At 38.6% G+C, this 21,075-nt stretch overlaps 1 protein-coding gene across 1 annotated transcript in view; it reads right to left on the reverse strand.

Annotated features, from left to right (window-relative positions):
- dcc (DCC netrin 1 receptor) overlaps positions 1 to 21,075 on the reverse strand; it is a 185,217-nt gene that overhangs the window by 47,715 nt on the left and 116,427 nt on the right. The window contains exons 15-19 of the mRNA XM_053340503.1: positions 20,842 to 21,036; positions 16,729 to 16,824; positions 9,532 to 9,770; positions 7,560 to 7,698; positions 715 to 822 (exon numbers count right to left, since the gene is read on the reverse strand). Coding sequence (XP_053196478.1) covers positions 715 to 822; positions 7,560 to 7,698; positions 9,532 to 9,770; positions 16,729 to 16,824; positions 20,842 to 21,036 — 777 coding nt within the window. The remainder of the gene's footprint in view (positions 1 to 714; positions 823 to 7,559; positions 7,699 to 9,531; positions 9,771 to 16,728; positions 16,825 to 20,841; positions 21,037 to 21,075) is intronic.

Below are 21,075 nucleotides of genomic sequence, written 5' to 3' on the forward strand. Positions count from 1 at the left end.
CTGTCAGACACAAACTCACAAGTTATAGCAGTTTAAAAAAGCAATAGTGTTGTTATCCAGAGTGCAGAGTGGGATGTGATCAGGTAAAAAACATAAGAGTTAAAAAAAACAACAAAACAACATATGTGTCAGAGAAAAAGAGGTATAAAGACTACATTTTCATTAGATGATTAAGACAGACAGATGTTTAGTAGTTTAGTAGTAAGAAACAATATTTCAATATGGTTAGGCGTAACATATAGAAAAGATAAAGTAAAGCATCGAAGATCTAAAAATATCTGATCTCTGTGAGTGTGTGTTGTGCAGCGCTGTGCTGTTATCACTGCAGGGAGCGTTTGATTCGTCCTCTGGGACACGGCGGGAGCAGCAGAGCTCGTTAAAACAGACGGGTTTCTAGCCGGGCTGATCGCTCAGAGGAAGAGAGAAAAAAAACAATGGAGGAAAGTGTGTGTGTTTGGTGTATGTGTGTCTGTTTGGTGTATGTGTGTGTGTGTGTGTGTGTGTGTGTGTGTGTGTGCTTTTGGACACACAGAGCGACAACTGAATACTCTTGAACAGTTTGTAGATATTATGACCAAGGAAATATTTGCCTATCTTGAGATTTTATATTCATTGATAAAAAAAAAATCAGCAGGTTAAAATAAACTATTACCTCTGATGATGAACAGTGAGTGTGTAACTGTGCTGACTGGTGTGTTTTGTGTTGACGCTCACCTGTGATTCGGCCGTTAGCCTCCATTGGCGGTTGCCAGCTGATTAAGATGGCGCGGGGTCGCCCCTCACGACTGATTACTGTCAGGTCTTTGGGGGCGGAGCTGGGAGCTGTCAATCATGCATAGAAGGGGAGAAGAGAACGGGAAAAAAAACAATGTAAGACGTGACGGAATGAGATGATGGTGTGAATAACTTCAGTTTCTACATTTCAGCTGATGAAGGTTAGAGTGTTTGGAGGTTTATTAAGTAAACGAGCAGATGGTTTGCTGAATTAGTGAGTTACCCTCACCTTGACATGTCCATTAAAATATAGCCAGCAGATTATTATCTACATTTAGCCTACAGACTGTAAATAGGGAAACAGCTAGCCTCCAAGCTTAAAAACAAGAGTCCATACTAGCAGCGTAGCAGCTCTGAAGCAGCGTGATGTGTTAAGCTAAAGTCTGTATGCTAACATGATGTTTCGTGAGGATGATTTTTACCATGTTTGCAATTTGAATTTAGCATATTTTCATGCTAACATTTGTTATATGGCAACTAAAGAAAAAGTACATCTGTTGGAAATGTCATTACTTTAGACAAAAATAATGTTCTCATGGTGGCTCTAAATGAAACATCAACACTTACTATAGCTAGGACATGACTATTACTATTTAAACCTAACCACACATGCAGTTCATTGGGTAATACTATGCATAAATATTGAATGAAATACACTGCACCCCCATGTTCATTAGTAAATAGAAACTGTTAACAGTAAGTACTAGAAGCTCCCTGAAGCTGAAGCAGTGCAGTGCTTTAAGCTAATATCAGCATGCTATCATGCTAATATGATGTTTAGTGAGGATGATTTTTACCATGTTCAGCATTTGAGTTCAGCATATTCCCACACTAACATTTGTTAGATGGCACTACAAATAAAGAAAACTAATATTCTCAACACTAAGTATAACATATTGAATGACTGACTACACCCTCTTGTTCAATAGTTAACAGAAACTATTGATAGAAACTACTAGCAGCATGCTAAAGCTGAAGCAGAGCAGTGCTTTGAACTAACACTGGTATGCTAACATGCTCTCACATACAACACTAACATGATGAGTGAGGATCATTTTTGCCATGTTCAGCATTTTAATTTCCTATACAACAATAAAGAAAAAGTCCATCTTTTGGAAATGTAATTAGTTTTGCAGATATTTAGTCACAACTAAAAGCATTTAGACAAAAAATCTCATTTTACGTTATCTTTTCTCATGTTGGCACTAAATGAAACGTCAACACTAAAACTAATAGTACTAAAACCTACTGTATGGTAATCACACCTGCAGTTCAGTGGTTAATACTAAGCATAAAATATTGAATGAAATATTGACTACACCCCAAACTTCATTAGTTAAAGAAACTATGTCTGACATGTAGGCAAATAACAACAATAACAATAATCCTTACTAAAAAAAAACACAGAAGGAAAAAAGAAAGAAAACAAAACAAAAAACCTTCAGACTTCTTAGCTTCAGTTTACTGTCAGATTCAAGCTCATACATCTGTTACTCAAGTCTTGTTTCTGCCTGCTGCATGTTATTCTCATTTGTGATTAAACTCCTGCTGGTGTGTTCTCTGGCCGTCAGCATCCCATGATTAGCAAAACTTGTGTCTTATAAAATAACCTCCCTGGGTGAGTTTTGTTAGTGTTTATAGTGATTTTTTACTTCTCTGTCAGAAAAATCTCCTTTTTCTCTCTCCTCCCAGTACCTGACCAGATTTAACCGTTTTTTTACTCTATTTCCTATCTGATCAGTGAAGCCTGCCTGTCATAATAGTAAAAACACAACTGAACTTTTGAACTTTAGGTGTACAGTAGTTCTTTCTGTAAACTTCCTGAGCTGACAATAATCTGAAGACAGTTCAGGTAGGCTATGGGTTTGGGGAGAATTTCCTGTACTCCAGTTATCTTCTCTGTTTGAACTTGAGAAGACGGTGCAGAGGGTAATTTCAGTCGCTTCCCTGTACCTCAATGTTGTATTGCCCCCGTGGTGAAAATGTGAAGCTCTTACCCTCACAACCACGACTCAACTGTCACTGTGAAAACTAAGTGGCAGCTCTACTGTTTGATGGCTGCATGCACTTCCCTGCCTTATAGATGTGATTACGTTTTTAAGTTTCACCAGGACAGGTCTCAAAGACTGCAACTCAGTGTTGGCTAATAGAATGGCTTGTTAAATCTGACACGACATGCTGGAGAAAATTATAAGTTCCAGCTGAGCCTGTTAGTGACAGTGACAACCTGTCCTTCTCATACATACAGAAAAAGACCTCGAGAAAATACACCGTCTATATATATTCAGTTTATATTGAAAACTATTAAATGATTTATCACCCAGTAAGGCAGGGTATCGCTACTCGCAAACATTCTTCAATTTAATTTTTTGCACACATTAAGGGCCCTTAACCCTGACATACTGTTTGGGTCAAACCTGACTCGTTCTGATATCTGACAGGTAAAAACACCCCAATGTCTTTTACTCTGGAATGTAATGACTTTTCTTAAAGTGGACCAAAATACACCAAAATACTTTTGTATAGGTGCTACACATTTTTGTCTATTGAGGCTGTTCTGGGTCAAATTTGACCCTTATCTATTGACATATCTTTTAGTGAAATGAATAGTTAATAGTTTTAATAAGCTAGTAGTTATGAGGATTTCTTTTTATCATGTAGCAGTGAAGACTGATGGCTCTAATGGTTATACAATAAACCCCACACTTCCATAAAGTTCTGCTCATTTTCATTTTCCATGAAAATCTAACATATTAATAATAATGATTGAAAATTATTATTTTTTCATTCTTGCTACGTTATATTTTCATGTCTTAGGTAAAATGATATTGTGTTTATTAATCAGTCAGATAGGCTGTTGATGCATTTTAAATAGATCTGTGGTTCAAAATTTGATATAGACACTTTTTATAAGGGGATTCTTAGACTGGGTCAAAAGTGACCCGGAATGGATTACAAGGGTGTAGAATATGAACAGTATGTAAGGGTAAACTCCTCACATGATTGTTGGCTATTCTCAGAATTACATTAAGGTCCTAACTTGACTTAACTCTCCAGACTAAGAGCCACTGATTATAATGAAGCACATATCCAACAGATCAATCCTATGTCACAGGTGTACTTTGAAAGATGAATGTTAATTGGAATGTCCATAATATACAGAGTCCCACAGGGAAGTGTCCTGGAGCCAATATTATTTTTATCATAAATTAATGATTTACAATTTGCGCTCTCATGTGATCTTTCTTGATGTTGATAGTTCTCCATTGAAAACACCATCTACACATACACAACTCAAATAGAGAGTATGTATACTGTCAAGCTGCAGTGGATTTCCCTTAATTTAGGGGAAACAGAGATCACTCTGTTTTGGATTCTTTAGTTAAAGTGGGGCCAGACTGTAATTGCAACAAAAACAGCTGTCAATTATTTTGGTTGTATTTTAGATTATTAGCTCCCAGGAGAGGCCATGGCACTGAAGCAAATTGTGTCAAACATTTCTTGCCAAGCCAAGCAGCCATGCTCAATAGTGCAACATCATAAACTCTTGCTAGAGCTTCAGTTCAAAGACTCTTCAAACTCTGTGCTTGCTGGCAGATCCATGGAGAGTGCATCAGAGTGGAATAGGATCACCCAGCAACACTTTGTGCTAAATTTCTAGTGTACTACAAGTCAAGTAAGGCTACAAGTAAGGCTCCCTTGTGTTTATAGTACTGCACTGAATGCCATGTCAGCATCTTGTCACTGCAAAGGTTGATGCAGTTTAAGGACCGAGCAGCAAAAAATCTGCTTTTATTTATACATTTTTATGTTCTCTAATTTAAATGAACTTACACCGTAACACTTAACATGAACTTAATCAAAATAAACTCATTGTTTGGGCTTCACTGAGCAAAATGATGTATGTGCCAAGTTTGGTTTGTGTTCCTATGAGCATGATTTGTGATATCACAATTAGTTTGGAGCCAGCTGTGGTCCAGTAAATATCTTACAGAAGTGTGATGTGGAGACTTGAAGCCTCCAGTGTAAATACACTGAGAATTGACTTTTTAGTGAAGTAGGAGAGATCCTGTATCCGGCTATTAAACTTTGGAAATTAAACATATTGAGGATATTGTGGATTTGTACTTGAAGGAGGAGGATTAGATGTCATTTTAAGGACTTTTAAACCCACATCAGTCAAAAAGCATGAGGTAGACGCACACATCCCTGAAAAAACTTTAACAAAGTACAAAAGAAAGAAGAAAGTCTGCACACTGTATCTCTCTTTTAAATGCAGTTTTAATGGGACATCCAAGTGAGTTACGTTTTAAGCCACATCGCTCCAAATGCCACTCACTTGAATGTCCCATTAAAACTGCATTGGAAACCATATCGGTCTCAATTTATTTTTTAAAGCAGAGTATATTTTACATATTTTAACACATGTCTGTGGGGATCCTTATTACTTATAAAAAATGTATCTATTTTTTTAAAGATGTATTGCAGTTTCATTTGCATATCAGGCAACCCCAAGTGGGGCCCATACTCCAAAGCTGGGGAAGAATGGTGTAAAGGGTTCATCAGCATGAAAATTGGACGATGATCTGCCCATTATGTTTTGCTGCACTGGAATTCATCCACTGGGAAGCAGGAAGATCCACAGTTCATTTAATGTCTGTTCAGTAGCTGTTGAGCTAGTGTTTTAAGACGTAGGTATAAGGTCTGCTTTACCTCACTGTAACCTGTATAATTTATTGTCTCTCAGCTGGTGTCTTGTGCCTTTTAGACACAGTGGGTGATTATTTCTAACAGTAAGGCAGAGGTTTTACGAGCTGCAGTAAAGCTAGTACTTTTTCCCTCTGTGTTTTGCTGTGAAAATGTGGTCAGTGTTTGTGTGTCCAGAGCCAGCAGATCACTGTAGGGACTCAGCGGGCTCAGTCCGTCTGCTCACTCTGAATGTCAATGTATTCTCCAGCGGGCCCCGGGGAACCGGCGGGGTAATGCCGTGCACGCTTAATTGGATGACAAATCCGACAAACATGATTGTAAACATCCTGAAAGGGATACCTTGACATTTTGATTTGGGTGTGTGTGTGGTTGTGTTGCATTGTTGCACACTGTTGTGTTGTTGATGTGGAGGGGAGTGGAGTTTCTGTGACTCACTGAACCAAAACATGACTTCTGTTAACTGTCCTTATTAAGATTAATCACTATTCAGGGAGAGTAAGATGAACAAAAAAAAGAAAGTATAGCACATTTGTGTTTTGATGTATTCATGTTTCCTCACTTAGTCATTCTGTTTCCCTCTGAGGGACTTTCAGCTAATCCCCAAGAGAAAAAATGTGAACTTCCTGCATTCAGGAGGTCTTTACATGTCAGTGAAGGAACAGTTTATTACAACTTTCTCAAAAAGAATTAACCACTGAAATTAAAGTGTAAAACTAAACACTAAACTACATTCTTAACCTTGATAACAGCACAAGACAAAAGTGAGCTGAAGATGTCACATCTCTGGTTAGGATGTCACACATGCTGATTGGCTTTACCTGCTTTTCATCAGTGGTTCATTCATTAACTGTTTGGCTTTCAGCTGAGTAGCTAATCATAATAATATCCATACAGGTGTACACTGTGGTGACAGGGTATCTGCACACTTATGAAATCTAAATCAAACCAGAAGAAATCAAATGACCATTGTAACACCCAAACAAAGATAATATACCACCACAGGATGTTTTTCTAACATGGATATGCATCGCCAAAATTAAACTGTATTTAAATAGTTATGATATAGCCTTAAAAATCCCTTGAGACAACACACTGCTTTAAAACATTAGGACATTAGAAACAGATTAGGAGCTCATCGGTGGTGTTGTCTTCTACTTTACTAGTCAGTGTTTTTTTCTGATAATGTTTTGTCTTGAAATAAAGTATAACTGTTTCATTATAGACTTATTGTTGATTCTAACTGTATTGTCTTTACTAGATGGAAGCAGCAGAGTATAAAATGCATCTTTAAAAAAAATCTCTCTGTCTTTGGAAATACATCAGTCACTAAAACACTTAAGTGTGTCTGTAACCATATCACCACTTCTGCTACACCTACAGTACTTTATAGAAATAAAACACAGTCCAGCCTCAGAATGAACAACTAATTACATCCAAACAACCTGACTGTGTCCAACACACACAGGTAACTTTGACAGACTACTTGCTCTTCAACTGCCAACATAATGTTTGCATCAGATCATTGATGGTCAGAAAAAGAAGATTGCATCATGACCAAATATAGGTAATGTTTTTGGACATACTGGTACTAATCTTTCAACCATTTCATCAGTTCATTAAACTCTCCTTATCTCCTCTCAGTCTATGTGTGCTACATATTGGCCACTGTCAATCTGGTAGAGATACCTTCCATATTCTCTTTTCAAAGTGTTAGAATTTCATGATTCAAAATAATCTTTTATATATGGCTTTCACTGCATTGATTTAGTCTTATTTAAAGAACAGCTCATAATACCTCTGCCTTATTGTTAGAAATAATCACCCACTGTGTTTAAAAAAACACAAGGCACCAGCTGAGGCACAATAAATTATAGAGGTTATGGTGAGGTAAAGCAGACCTATTACTTAGGTGTTAAAAATAAGTGTTCAGAAGAAATAACATAACTGTTATTTTTATCATCACTGACATTTTAGAAAGTAAGGACTTCTTGTATGTTGGTCCTCACTTCTTTAAAGGGCAGTTGGGTTTGTGTGTGTGTGTGTGTGTGTGTGTGTGTGTGTGTGTGTGGGCCTACCTGCTTCATATGTGGTGGCGTGCGCCGTCATACTCCAGGTACTGGACTTGCGACCTTTGGTTACCATGACAGCAAACTCGTACATGGTGTTTGGTTTGAGGCCGGTGACAGTGTGGCTGAGCGCCGTGGTGTCTGCAGACTGGACACAACACACATTTGCAGCAGTTAAAACACTTTTGCAATATATCTGAAAGCAAAGGTACATTCACTAACATTTTATTTTGAGTAAATCTGATTTAAAGGGGGAAAGAAATCTTCAACATAGCCTGAGCTTAAACCTGAAGTTAACTTAAACTTGGCTTACATTAGCCAGAGCATCTAAATATCTAAGTTTGACACTGTGGACTTCAATTTCAGATATACTGCAGTTAGGTTGATGCTATACAGTATATTGCACATTTGCAATGACTGCATGATTCATCAGTTAAACTCAGAAAATGTATGTATCAGATATAACTATATATACAGTACCAATTCACATCAATGAGAAAGTGTGTCCAAACTTTTGACTGGTACTGTATATTGTAGGTTTATATACTGCAAACAAAATATCAATAATATAGAGAAATATTGACATGAACAATGCCTGAGTTTCATAAAACTTTGAAAATGTGTCAGACTTCTTATTCCCTGCTTGTTATAGAAATCAGTCATTGTGTTCGTGCTCCTGAAAAGATTTTTTCAATCTCAGACACGTCGTGGATTGTAACCCAGCTGCAGTAATTCTGTGATATTTCCTCTTTAAGACCTATCTTCTGTTTGTCCTTGTTTCACCAAGAAAAGATCTTATTTTCAGAATCTAATGCAGAGAAAAGAGAAGAAAAGACCTTTTTCTTTGCTTCCCTCCATCTGTTCTTTATTAAGGTGAGCACACTGTCTGCCCTTGTATCGATTTCCTATTTCCAGTGTTTTTTTAAGCGGAGTTCCAAATTATTATTAAACTTTTTTTCTCTTTAGTTCACAGTTTGGTTGAAGGAATAGAAATTTCACAAGGTCAACAGGTTGACATGACAAGATGAGTGAAAGCTTTGGACTTGTTTTCAGATCAATCAAAATGATTCAATCATGTCTCTTTTGTGCTGCCATAGAACCCAAGCTGTGTCAGATGTTAAATATTTTGATATATTTGATGGAGAAAAGAACACACATGCTGTTATTTTCCAGTCTATTTTCTGTTCTGTAACTCTGGCTTGTAAAACTGCTTAATCTTCCACAATTACTGTTTACACATGCTGCGCTCCATTTGGTCGTGCCAATGTAGCGCTTGTTACATAGTGAGGAGGACCGAGACACCTTGTTTAATTGAGTGCAGGCAGCACATGAAGTAAGGAATGGCGTTTAATTCTGTCAGCTGATAATCAATCAGCAGCCGCAGCTGGTGAAGATGCTGTGAAGTAGAAATGTAGGTATGGAGATAGAATAAACATGTTTAAGTGTTGTCTGATAAACTTAGAAATCCCAAATCAAGCCCCAAGCCAAGACCTGCAAATCCCAAACTAAATCCCAAATTAGGACCCATAAGTCCCAAGTAAAGTGTTATGTCAATACCCTAAGTCCCAAGTTAGGACCGGTAAGTCCCGAATCAAGCCCTAAGTCAAGATCTGCAAATCCCAAACCAAATACCAAGTTAGGACCCATAAGTCCCAAGTCCAATGCTAAGTCAATACCCTAAGTCCCAAATCAAACCCCAAGTCAAGACCCTTGAGTCCGAAATCAAACCCCAAGTCAAGACCTGCAAGTCCCAAATCAAATCCCAAGTTAGGACCCATAAGTCGCAAGACAAGTGCTAAATCAATACCTTAAGTCACAAGCCAAGACCGGTAAGTCCCAAATCAAGCCCCAAGTAAAGACCAACGAGTCCACGTCTTTTTTGATGTTGTCAAGCTTTTAGTCATCATGACTTGAGTCTTATTAGATCATGTCAGACATTAAACTAAGATGTAATGTAGAAAAGTTGCGTGTTAGTGTTTACCTTGTACTTGCCGCTGGTGGAGTAACTGGTCTTCCACTTGACGGAGTAGTAGCGGACCTCCGATGACTTCTGGTTCTTGGTCATGGAGTTGTCGGCCCAAGAGACCCTCACTGAGTCCGAGGAGAGAGCCACGGCTTGGACCCCCACGGGGGGGATCATAGGAGTGCTGGTGTCTGGCATGGGAGTGGGGTATTTATCAAAGAGGTGGAAGAGGTCATCCTCAGATGGGTCTATGGGGTCTGAGGTGGGGTTGTTAACGGTAACCAGGGGTTTTTGGCGATAATGAGATCATACAGTGTAATGAATGTTTGGTAATGGTGGTTTATATGTGGGGAAATGAGTTGCACAAGCATATATTCAGATTGATATCAAATTTGTTACATGTTCATAAAGACACAGAATGAAAGAATAAAATAAAAGAATAAATAGAAGGCATGCAGGTTTGGAAGTGACATGCAGGGGAGCAGGAGAGCAGGAAGAGTGGATGGATGAGGAAGTGAAAAACAGGAGAGAAAAAGAAAAGAGGAGAGAAAAAGACAGAGTAAGAAGACAGTGAACGATAAAAGTCACTCTAGTCACTCTAAACAGGAAGTGGAGCCACAGATCCACAGAGGGTTGAAACGTATCAGCTGAAGACCTGAGGTTCTCATCTTTAGTTCATTTTCAATGCTAGATTCCACCACTGTGCATTTCATTGCTAAAAACAATAATCTGGTCAAATGAACTCTGGGTTTGGCACTTCTGCTGGTGGTGCAGGGTATTTTTTCTTTATACACGATGTTACAATCTCACGTTATGCTAACAGGACTGAGAAAAGCAGGTTTTCTGCCCGCCAGTATGGTAGCTACAGGAAAATCCAGTGTTTTCATCAATGACTGAACAAATGGTTTGAGCTAGGAGTTAAACCATAGTGTAACCTAATATAATAAGTAAAACCTAAAAAAAACTTATGAAACTTTATGGAAATACAGTACAAAAAAAACTACATTTTCTGAAACAGTGAATCATGCATGAAGCAATTGTGTTGAAAATGGTTCACTGTTTCCAAGCATTTGATATTGTTTGATGTTTTCTGTCATTTTATTAAATATAGGTTATTTAAGTGCCAGTGCGTTGATGAGAGATAATTAGTCACGTGTTAATAAGGTTAAAAGTATCCTTACTACTTTTGTAATCTGATTAATTAGGGCTGAATCCTCCCAGACAGTTATGACAGTGATCTTGAAGTAATCAAATGAACTCACTTTGGAGTTCTACATAATTATATTGTGATCTCGAGAAAACAAGATAATCAACCTGTGATCTTGAGATAATGGCATTGAAAAAATAATTAAGGGCAGCCGTTTTCAACTTCCGTAGATTTCACACGAGATGTCAAATATCTGAAAAGCACATGTGACCTCGTATTTTGACAATCACGTGAAATGGTGTTGCGCAATATTTGTTTTCCGTCCATCCTGTCAGTTCATATGCTGCGTTTGTACGCTTGAATAAACCCATCGCTGTGGATCAGTGTCTCCAGTCAATCAGAGAGAAGATGCTGCCTTCAGGTACCTTCAGAAGTACTGTAGATTTGAGCACTGGAAAAGCTAACCCTGAAGGCAGCACAACATAGAACAGACGCTAACAGATGCTAACAGAGAGCTGGAATGAGCACACAGCGAGGTGACGGATAAAAGATAAAAGCTGCTCTGCTGATTCCAGCTCTGTGATCTCTGATCTACAGACAGTCAAACCTACTGGAAGCAGAAACACAGTTAGTGACACAGATAGTGGAAAATACACACACACACACACACACACACACACACACACATCAGCTCTGAGTCTAACAATGCTGTTTTTTCTGGTTCACTGCAAAATGACTGACAAACAATTCAAACTAAAAGCATTTTTTTCCCTCTTATGCATTTGATAAGTAAAGCAGCCTGCAGGGTAACTGGTGATGAGGGTTTGTCACACTGTACTGATGACATGAATTAAAGGCAAAATATTCAATTAAGACAATAATTGAATTAAAAATGCAAGAAGCAAAAAGTAGATAACTAAGAAAACAAACAATGGAATCAGAATTAAACATGTAGAATAAAGTGTATGAATATTAAATACAAATTATAAGAAACATTTGGAGAAAGATGAAGACTTATTTAAATGTTGCTCCAGTTTCTTGTATATAAATTAAGGACAATGGAAATGAAAAAACAAACAAAAAAAATCAAAACACTTATTTCTATAAAATCAGCAAAAATAAGATCAGATGAAGATGATTTCTGACTCTCCCTCTGCAGCAGGTTTTCCTTCATGAGAAATGATTTTAACATCTGTTTTTATCTTAGCGCCTTCACACACACACACACACACACACACAGTTTTAGAAGTGTAACTGGAACAAATAATTTCTCGCTCTACAGTCTCTCTCCTCAGGCTCAACATCATCATCAGCCCTCATATTCACTTAAAGTATTAGAAGTGATACTGGGGCAAAGTGCGGGTGGGATCTCTGTTGGTTACTATGTGGGTTAAAAGTAGACTTATTATTTAAACTGGCACTGTTGTACGGCAGCCCGAGGACGCCCTTGTTAAAAATGGAGCTCAAAAGCCAAAACTGCCCTGCTGATGGTTCAAAATCACTGGACCAAGTTATGACATTCATTTGTCCTAGCCATTACAGCTGACATGTCTAACTTATTTTCATTAAAATATTGAAATTGTGTAACTTTTTTTTATGTCAGCATTTCCTGTCTACCCTCTACTGTCACTATAATAAAGACTTAACTCTCAACATCACTGCTGTTAGCTGATCCACTGAGGAGATTCACAGTAGGGCTGGGCAATATATCAATATATCAATAAATCATGATTTGAAGCTAGATATCAGCTTACATTTTAGATATGGTAATATCATGATATGGCATTAGTGTGTTTTCTTGGTTTTGAATGCTGAATTACAATTAAGTCATGTGATTTTCTGAACTTACCAGACTCTCCTATCTGTTCCCACTTAGTGATTCTATCCACATTACTAAGGCTGGGAATCTTTAAATGAAATGAAAGAGTACGGTCTAGACCTGCCTGATGTGTAAAGTGACTTGAGATGACTTTTGTTGTGATTTGGCGCTATAAATAAAGATTGATTAATTTATTTCGGTTGAAAAGCATTGAGTACCGATACAAAGCCCTACACATTACCAATCATTATTTATCAAATAATAGTCATGATAGAGGTATTTGGTCTCACATATTGTGATATTTGATGTTGTCCATATCACCCAGCCCTAATTTACATACAACTCTGAATGCTTTGCTATCATTTCTGTAGTTGGAACATGGTGTCAGTTCCATTTTCACCAGCAGCAGGTGGAAACAAATTCCAGCTCTGGTAAATGACTGTGATGGTTCTCACTGCATTCATATAAATGAGCCTCTTTAGTTTATTCCAGCTTGGGTTTTATTTTTGTAGTTAATAACTGAGATAAGGGACTACGAGGACATCGCTAAAAAAGACATCAGGCAGGTGAAGAGATAACCAACAGTTGGATGATCAGACAAAACACAAAGTATAGACCAAACTGTGGTAAACATCTGTCACAGTCTGTGTGTGTAATGAAGGGTTTTTACCAGGATTACTTCAGGTGTGATCAATGTGGGTTTTACCTCTGAATAAAGCAGTTTAGAGACTCTGGTTTCATTATTGGCTCGTTTCCAACCTGTCTGATCATCTCATTGCCGCATCAGACTATTTAAAGATGCAGCTGTGTTCCCACATCTCAGCAATGAACTTAATGAGTACAATGTTATTATGACTAAAAGAAATGAGGCACAAAACTACAAGAAAGAAGGAGCGAGAAGCTGTAGTAAATCCCAGGTTTCCTTTAAACCTGATGAACTGTGTGATTTCATTGGCTGAGGTCGACTTCTTAACGGTGATGCTGGACAATAAGCAATTGATGACTTCAGTTTAAGATTGAAACCATTTGAATACTGAACTGAATGTATGACTCAGTTGTGGGAGATAAAGCAGGAGTGTCCTGTTTGTTACTGCAGTGTAAACGACACTGCTGAGACAATCAACACTGACATCTAATGTGCTGCTGTTGAAGAGAGATGTACAGCTGCAGGCCAGCAGAGAGAGAGAGAGAGAGAGAGAGAGAGAGAGAGAGAGAGAGAGAGAGAGAGAGAGAGAGAGAGAGAGAGAGAGAGAGAGAGAGAGAGAGAGAGAGAGAGAGAGAGATTGATGAAGGAGGTGTTTGGAGCTGCGGGGCGAGCTGCGGGAGGCGTTGTCGTGGTTAAACTGGTCGTCCAGCATCACAATAAAGCCCCGGCCCCGGACGGAATACTGATGAGGAAGGAGGACACACCTCCTCTTCCTCCTCCCCCACTGCACTCCTCCGTCTACTCTCTCCTCCCCTCGCTCCCTTTTTTTCATTACCCTCCTCTGTCTGCTCACTTTTCTTCGTCCTTTTTACATTTATTCGGGACTTCCTCGTTCCTTCCCTTTCTTCCTTCTCTCCTGTCTTTACTTCAATCCTCTTCCCTCGTTTACCTCACCCATCCCTCCCTCATTTCACTCCTCCCATTACTCCCTCACTAGCCCTCTTCCTCCTATTTTTCCCTCCATCCTTTCATATTGCTCTTGTCCCTTCCCCCTGTTTTCCCTCTCTCTCTCTCTCTCTCTCTCTCTCTCTCTCTCTCTCTCCCTCTCTGCGGTCCTCCAGTTGTTGATTAAATGGCGTGGTGGCGGTTGGTTGAGGATCACTAGTGTCTCTGCAGTGTGCGGGTGGCGAGGCGAGGACGAGGCGAGGACGAGGCGAGGATGAGGCAGTATATTAACGAGGATCCAACCGTTAACCAACCGTTGTTTAAAGCGCTCGTAAAATACTCTCCGGCAGCCTGCCGCCATAAAGTGACAGAGAATTCAGCTTGTCCTGGCATGACAAGACAGAAAGTGTGTGTGTGTGTGTGTGTGTGTGTGTGTGTGTGTGTGTTACTGTTGACCTTGTCAGAACAGTAATGGGTTTAGTTTGTGTCTCAGCCCTCAGGGTCTCAGCTTATCAACTCCTCACTGTCATACTACAACTGCATGCTACACTGTATATCTCAGCAGAAATCCAGATGTGTCTCTCTGGAACTCCACATATGTTTATGTAGTTCTCCAAGTCAACTGATATCTACAAATCTTTAGGAGAACTCCAGAGTCCAGTTTTATCAGACAGAGATAACGACTAGACTAGATTCTGTGGAAATATCCAGTGAGAAACAACCGTAGACTAGACTCAATCCTTGTCAGGGAAATCAGCCCCAGATGTGTTCACACCTTTTTCTAGAAAACTCCAGGTGTGTTAATATTTTTCTACTGTAGGCCAGATGTGTCTATGTATATCTATAGAACTAATGAATCTGTATAGAACTTCAGATGTATTTATACATTTCTGTGTGTTAACATAGGTCTATAGAAGTCAGCATCTCTATAGAATTGATGAATGTAATCACTTCCCATTTGTCTTTTTTTTTCAATTTCTCACATATTTCTCTCTTTTGCTCTCCTCCTTCTCCTCCGATAAGCTTTGATTAAAGTCTCTTAAATATCTCTCTATGCCCTTACTCCTTAACTGATTTTCTCCTCCTCTCTGAGATCCAGATCTGACCTTCATCTCTCCTCTCTTACACTTCCTCTTCCTCTTCCTCTGATAGAAATCTCACACGAAGACAACAAGCAAAAATAATCTCCTTTTGGAAAGATTGACTATAAAGCATCCTGTAATGAAGGCGAGCTGAGTGGTCTATGCTGCTGCTTTTTTTGTTTTTTCCTCTTTCTTTTTTCTTCTTCTTGTGACTATCATCACATCATGACGGTTGAAAAAGCTCAGAAATGTGGCGTTTTTATGAGAGTAATAAAGGATTTATGTCAGCTGCAGGCTGCTGGGTGAGCAGAGGAGGGCCGGCTGTTTAATTCATAAGATGAAACTTGGCTGAGAGTTGGATGTGTTTCATTTATCTCACTTCTACAGCCCATAGTCTGCAGGAAGAGCTAATGACTCACTCTTTCTCTCACACACACACACACACACATTCCAGCTCACCCTCACAAGAAAAACTACAGCATAGGTCTGAAATTCAGAAGGCAGAAACGATCTTAGTTATGTTTAGGAATGAAATGACGCAGTTCAGATGACATCAATATACAGTGTGGAACTTGGTTGGTTGGATGACAAGTCCCAAGTCCAAATCATGATCTTTCCCTAACCTTAACTAAGTGGTAAACCTAACTAGACTTTAACCACAGTGATGTCACACTGTAAAAAAACTTCTTTTTTTGGATTGTGGTCTTTAATTATGAGTGTGTGTTACATATGCATGCAGTAATGGCTGTGGGTGTATGTCATCAAAAGCACCATACAGTATATAACAGTGTACCTACAGAATATGATGTACACCTACATGGGGTTTGACTGATGTGTGAAAACAGTTTCTTCACTGTGAATATTTCAGGATTCAGTGCTTGTTGGATTCAGATTGAGGTCAAACTGTCAGAGCGTCACATTCAAATCTTTCCTGCTGAATCTAAACTACAACGAGCCCAAAAAACTTTTTAAAGTCCTTGAATACATCAAGTCAAACTCAGCTGGGAGAGACAGTACACATGTAAGAACCCTGCTACTTCACCTCCTGTTACTGCTGCTAATACTGCACATGATACTGCACTTCTATGGACAACTGAGTCAGCTGATATTATTGGCCAATTTTGGCATATTGCAGATATATCAGTATCGGCATATATGCTGTCCGATGTTACATTTCAGAATATATTTAATGTATATTTGATCCTTCTACCTTCAAATTAATATATTTATTGTATGTTTCCAGATATAATAGTATCAGTATAAGTATAATTGCCACAGCTGATACTGATACATTACTTTCATACTTAGTCCTGCTACCATGACCACATCTCATCATATCCACACATCAATCACACTTCACAGCACTCTGTCTGTATTAGTAAGCCTCTTAAAAATCAGTTCAATATAATATCCTGACACTGACACACGCATCGTATCTGATATAATTATATAGGTAACATGGTATTATGTGTGACACATATCACAGACCTGTATGTGAGCACAACAGCAGTGCACTGTAGTGTAAACACACATCACTGTGATTACAATCACTGACTGGTTTAGTGTGTGAGCCTACCTGTGAGAGATCGAGTGACGGCGCTCTCATACAGAGGAACTCCTTCTCCTGCGTTGTTGAACGCCTTCAGGGAAATCACATAGTGTGAGCTCGGCTCTGAGAGAGAGAGAAACAGAGAGAGAGAGATATTTAAAATGACATTCATGATTATTCATTTTGATGTATTTCTGTCTTTTGCAGCTGTTATCACACCTGTCCAGAGACTGTAGTTGAACATAGGCCAAGATGGTTAAACTGGCACATTTACAGCTATGTTTATTAACATGAACTGTCCCTGTAACTTTAACCCTCCCGTTGTCCTCAGATCAGTTTTGACCCAGGAGAACATCAGGTGTTAACTAAAAAATGAGCTATACTTTCATTTTTAAATGAGGTCTATTGACCATCATTTCCAAAAAATATGTATAAAACCTGTAATGAGTCAGAATGAAGTTGGCTAAAAAGGTGTAACACAGTGGGTGGGAGGTGCAGTGGGTAGCACTGTCGCCTCACAGCAAGACTCCCCTCTGTGGAGTCTGTGTGGGTTCTCTCAGGGTTCTCTCAGCTTCCTCCCACACACCAAAAACATGCAAGTGAGGTTAAACGGTCACTCTACATTTCGTGTAGGTGTGGGATTGGATCAGCACCCCTGGGAACCTCTATGGGATAATTAAGCAGCATGGAGAATGAATGAATGAATAGAATTAGATCATCATTTATACCTTATGCTTTATGAAGTGAAACTAGGCAAGGTCCATTTTGACCTGTGAGGACAATAGTTACATGGTGGACAGGAAGACAACAGTTCAACTGTATAAATAATACATAAATAAATAAATAGTGTAGAGATAATTAGCTTTACTACATACGTCTTACTATTATTGTTGTTATAGTTTTTGTTTTTTTGTCCTTATTATTTATTGTTCTTTATTCTTTTTCTTATTGCTGCTCTTATATTCTATTACTGTCCACTTGCTGCTGTGACAATGCAAATTTCCCCATTGTGGGACTAATAGAGGAATATGTTATCTTATCTTACATACTTAAGCAATCCAAGTGTATTGTAAATGTTTTTTTTTACATTTCCTACATTCTTCTCTCATCTACTTTGGATTTACTATGTTCACACTGAGCTTCAGATCTTATACAATCAACATATTAAATCATTGTCTTATATTGGTAGGATCTTAATTTCCCTCAGAAAACAATACATTGAGAAACAACATGAGGATATCTAAATTGTGGTGGTTGAGTATTCAGACATTTACGGTAGTCTGTTGCTACTTTTTCCCACTTAGTCAAACAGTGAAAGTGGTTTCCTCCTGCAGCTTAAGGAACCTGTTTTCTTCAGTCGTGACCTGACTCTGTCACACATGAGAGCAGCAGATGTGTGTGTGTTAGTGATTGTCATGCGGCGGCTCGCCCCTGCCGGTGTTGCCTCGTGTTCCCCTCCTCGTGTTCCCCTCCTCGTGGCATCGTGGAACCCTTGCATCAGTTAAACAAACGCTGCACTCCTCTCCCGCTCCCCAGACGCCTCATCACGTGAATTAATGATCGTCATGAATTATAAATGGCGTGTACATATGCGCGCCCGCTCCCATGTGTGCGTGCGACTCGGCAGGCTCCGATTTTTATTTTTCATTACTCTGCCATTATGAGACCTGAGATGGGGAATTTTCAACCGCGTATAAAAACTCACCCAATTTGTTATTGTCTTCTTTGGCATGCAAATTGCTTGTTGCGGCCCGCTGGGGAGGATGTTTCCTCCTTTTTCAACCTTTCACAATTAGATTTCCACCTCGAGCTGCTTTCTTATTAAATTCTTTTAAATTATTGATTGTAATTAAACAGGGATTTCATCATAATGAATTAATGGGACAAGGGAGCGCTGTGTCAATATTGACGCTTTGTCGGCAGGATGAAAATATGACACATTTGCTGTTGAGAGGCACGTTGGAAATGTGAGTTAATGGATTGATGGATCATTTTTGGAGCTGATTAGACTGTTTGGGATAAAAGAGAAGATAAGAAGGAGTTAGACTGTGATGGAGAAAAAGAATATCTGATGTATCTTCTGCTCATAATCTTTTGATATTCCTCCCTCCTCCTCTCAGCAGGAGTCTCTGACTCTGTTAACTGGTGGAACATCACAGGTGTTAAACATCACTGCCGCTCTGCCTTTTAGCAAGGCACTGAGCAGGCATCTTAAATTCACAGCAAAAAAAAAAAAAAACTCCACTCCCCTCGAGACTCAAAATGAGGTCATATAAAGTCTTCTCATACATGCTGTTTGTTCTCTGGATGTGTAATTCCAGCTGTGAGGAACGCATAGTAGGCTGTGTGGACCAATCAGAACAAAGACTTTTTTACTTGTAGTTGCTACAGCCAGAAACAAGAAGTTCAGAGACAAAACCAGAAATGGAACAAGTGAAGAAAATAGGCCAATAGGTCGATATAAGAAAGTTTGTCACTCACTGACTGACACAGTTTCCAAACCACTGGGGCTTCTTAAAACTACTGCCAAACATCTGTTACACATGCTGAATGACTGACTGAGTTTCATAGGAAAGTTTCCTCAAACTAAAATCATAGGAACTTTTAAACAATGACCCTGATATTGATGACATGATGGAACAGTCTACCTACAGCTGGAAGAGATGTGAGCTCTGTGAACATTTAGAAACCACAGCTGAAAACACATTTATTTAATCTGGCTTTTCATTAATCTCATTTTAACTCATTTTTACTAAATGTCTCATTTTTTGTATTTTTCTCTGTAAAGCACTTTGAGCTACATCTCTTATATGAAAGATGCTCCATAAATACTACTATTACTACTACTAACAATAATAATAAAAGTTATAGTTGTTGTTAGTAGTAGTATATTATTATTATTATTATTAGTAGTAGTAGTAGTAGTATTATTATTATTATTAGTAGTAGTACTATTGTAGTATTATTGTTATTATTAGTAGTATATTATTATTATTATTAGTAGTATATTATTATTATTATTATTATTAGTAGTAGTAGTATTATTATTAGTAGTATATTATTATTATTATTAGTAGTAGTAGTATTATTATTAGTAGTATATTATTATTATTATTAGTAGTAGTAGTATATTATTATTAGGGCCCGAGCGCTGACCAGCGCGGAGCCCTATTGTATCTGTAAACTGTCATGCATCGGGGGGGGGGGGGGGGGGGGGGGGTGAGGGCCCGTTCACCTTTAATTATTATTATTATTATTATTATTATTATTATTATTGTTACTATTAATAATAAACCAAAACTAATGGATTGTTTATGATCATGTGACCCTTTCTCTGAATTTAGACATACGGTTTGAATGGATCTATGACCCTGTTGGTCTTTTTATGATGCTGTTGGTTTTATAAATGACCATAAAGACCATAAAGTTTGTATTCACCTAAAATGTCTGAGTAGTCCATGAAGGTCATACACACTTCTAATGTTCAATAGTAGAACAACATGTTGTATTAGGTTAACACTGTGATAAATGAAACAATAAAGAAGTCAGATGAGCACAGTCAGTGGTGTCTGGACAGCTAATACAATCCATCAGCAGACTGTAGCAGACCTGTTGACTGCTTTATGCTCCATTTATCAAGTCTGCTCTTCTTCTACACTAATATAAAAGTCTCTGTAGAGAGTTGATGGAAATGTGGTTTTGTAATGCAGCATTGTAGGAAGGGACATTTTATGCTAATGTATGATGAGATTTACATTTTATGTAAGATCTGGGTGGAAGAATATATAATAAATGATTTTGATATTGGTTGGATATTTTAAATGATTTGAATAATTCATGATGTTCTATGATGTATTCATGGCTACTATGTAGTTTGTCCATAGTGTTTAAATGAGTTCAGAATGGGCGTAGTGATACACTGCTCAGTGAAGTCATGTATCAAGTGTTGTTGTTATGTTCTGTTATGTCGATGCCACCATGGTGCCACCAAGCTATTTCTTACCCACAACCCCAATTAGATTTGATTAAGGTGACGCTGACCTACACCCAGCTAAACATGACCTGGACCAATCTCTGCATGAGACACCCAGAGATAAAACTAATATATTCTGCTTCCTCTGCCCTCCTCCAGCGTCTCACCCAGGTTTTCGATGGAGTAGTATCTCTGCTTGCTGTCCACTCGGACAGTCTCAGCGTAGGGGCTTCCCACTCCGTAGCCGATGATGTAACCTCGGACCAGGATGTTGGGGCTTAGCGGTGGGGTCCAGGACATAATGATGCTGTTTGGAAGCGGCCTCACATGTAGAGAACTAGGCTGGTCTGGAACCTGACTCTCTGTGGAAACACACAAACAACAAAACATCACACCAAAGA

The sequence above is a fragment of the Scomber japonicus genome, chromosome 19 (assembly GCF_027409825.1).
Source record: "Scomber japonicus isolate fScoJap1 chromosome 19, fScoJap1.pri, whole genome shotgun sequence".
In the NCBI taxonomy this organism is placed as follows: domain Eukaryota; kingdom Metazoa; phylum Chordata; class Actinopteri; order Scombriformes; family Scombridae; genus Scomber; species Scomber japonicus.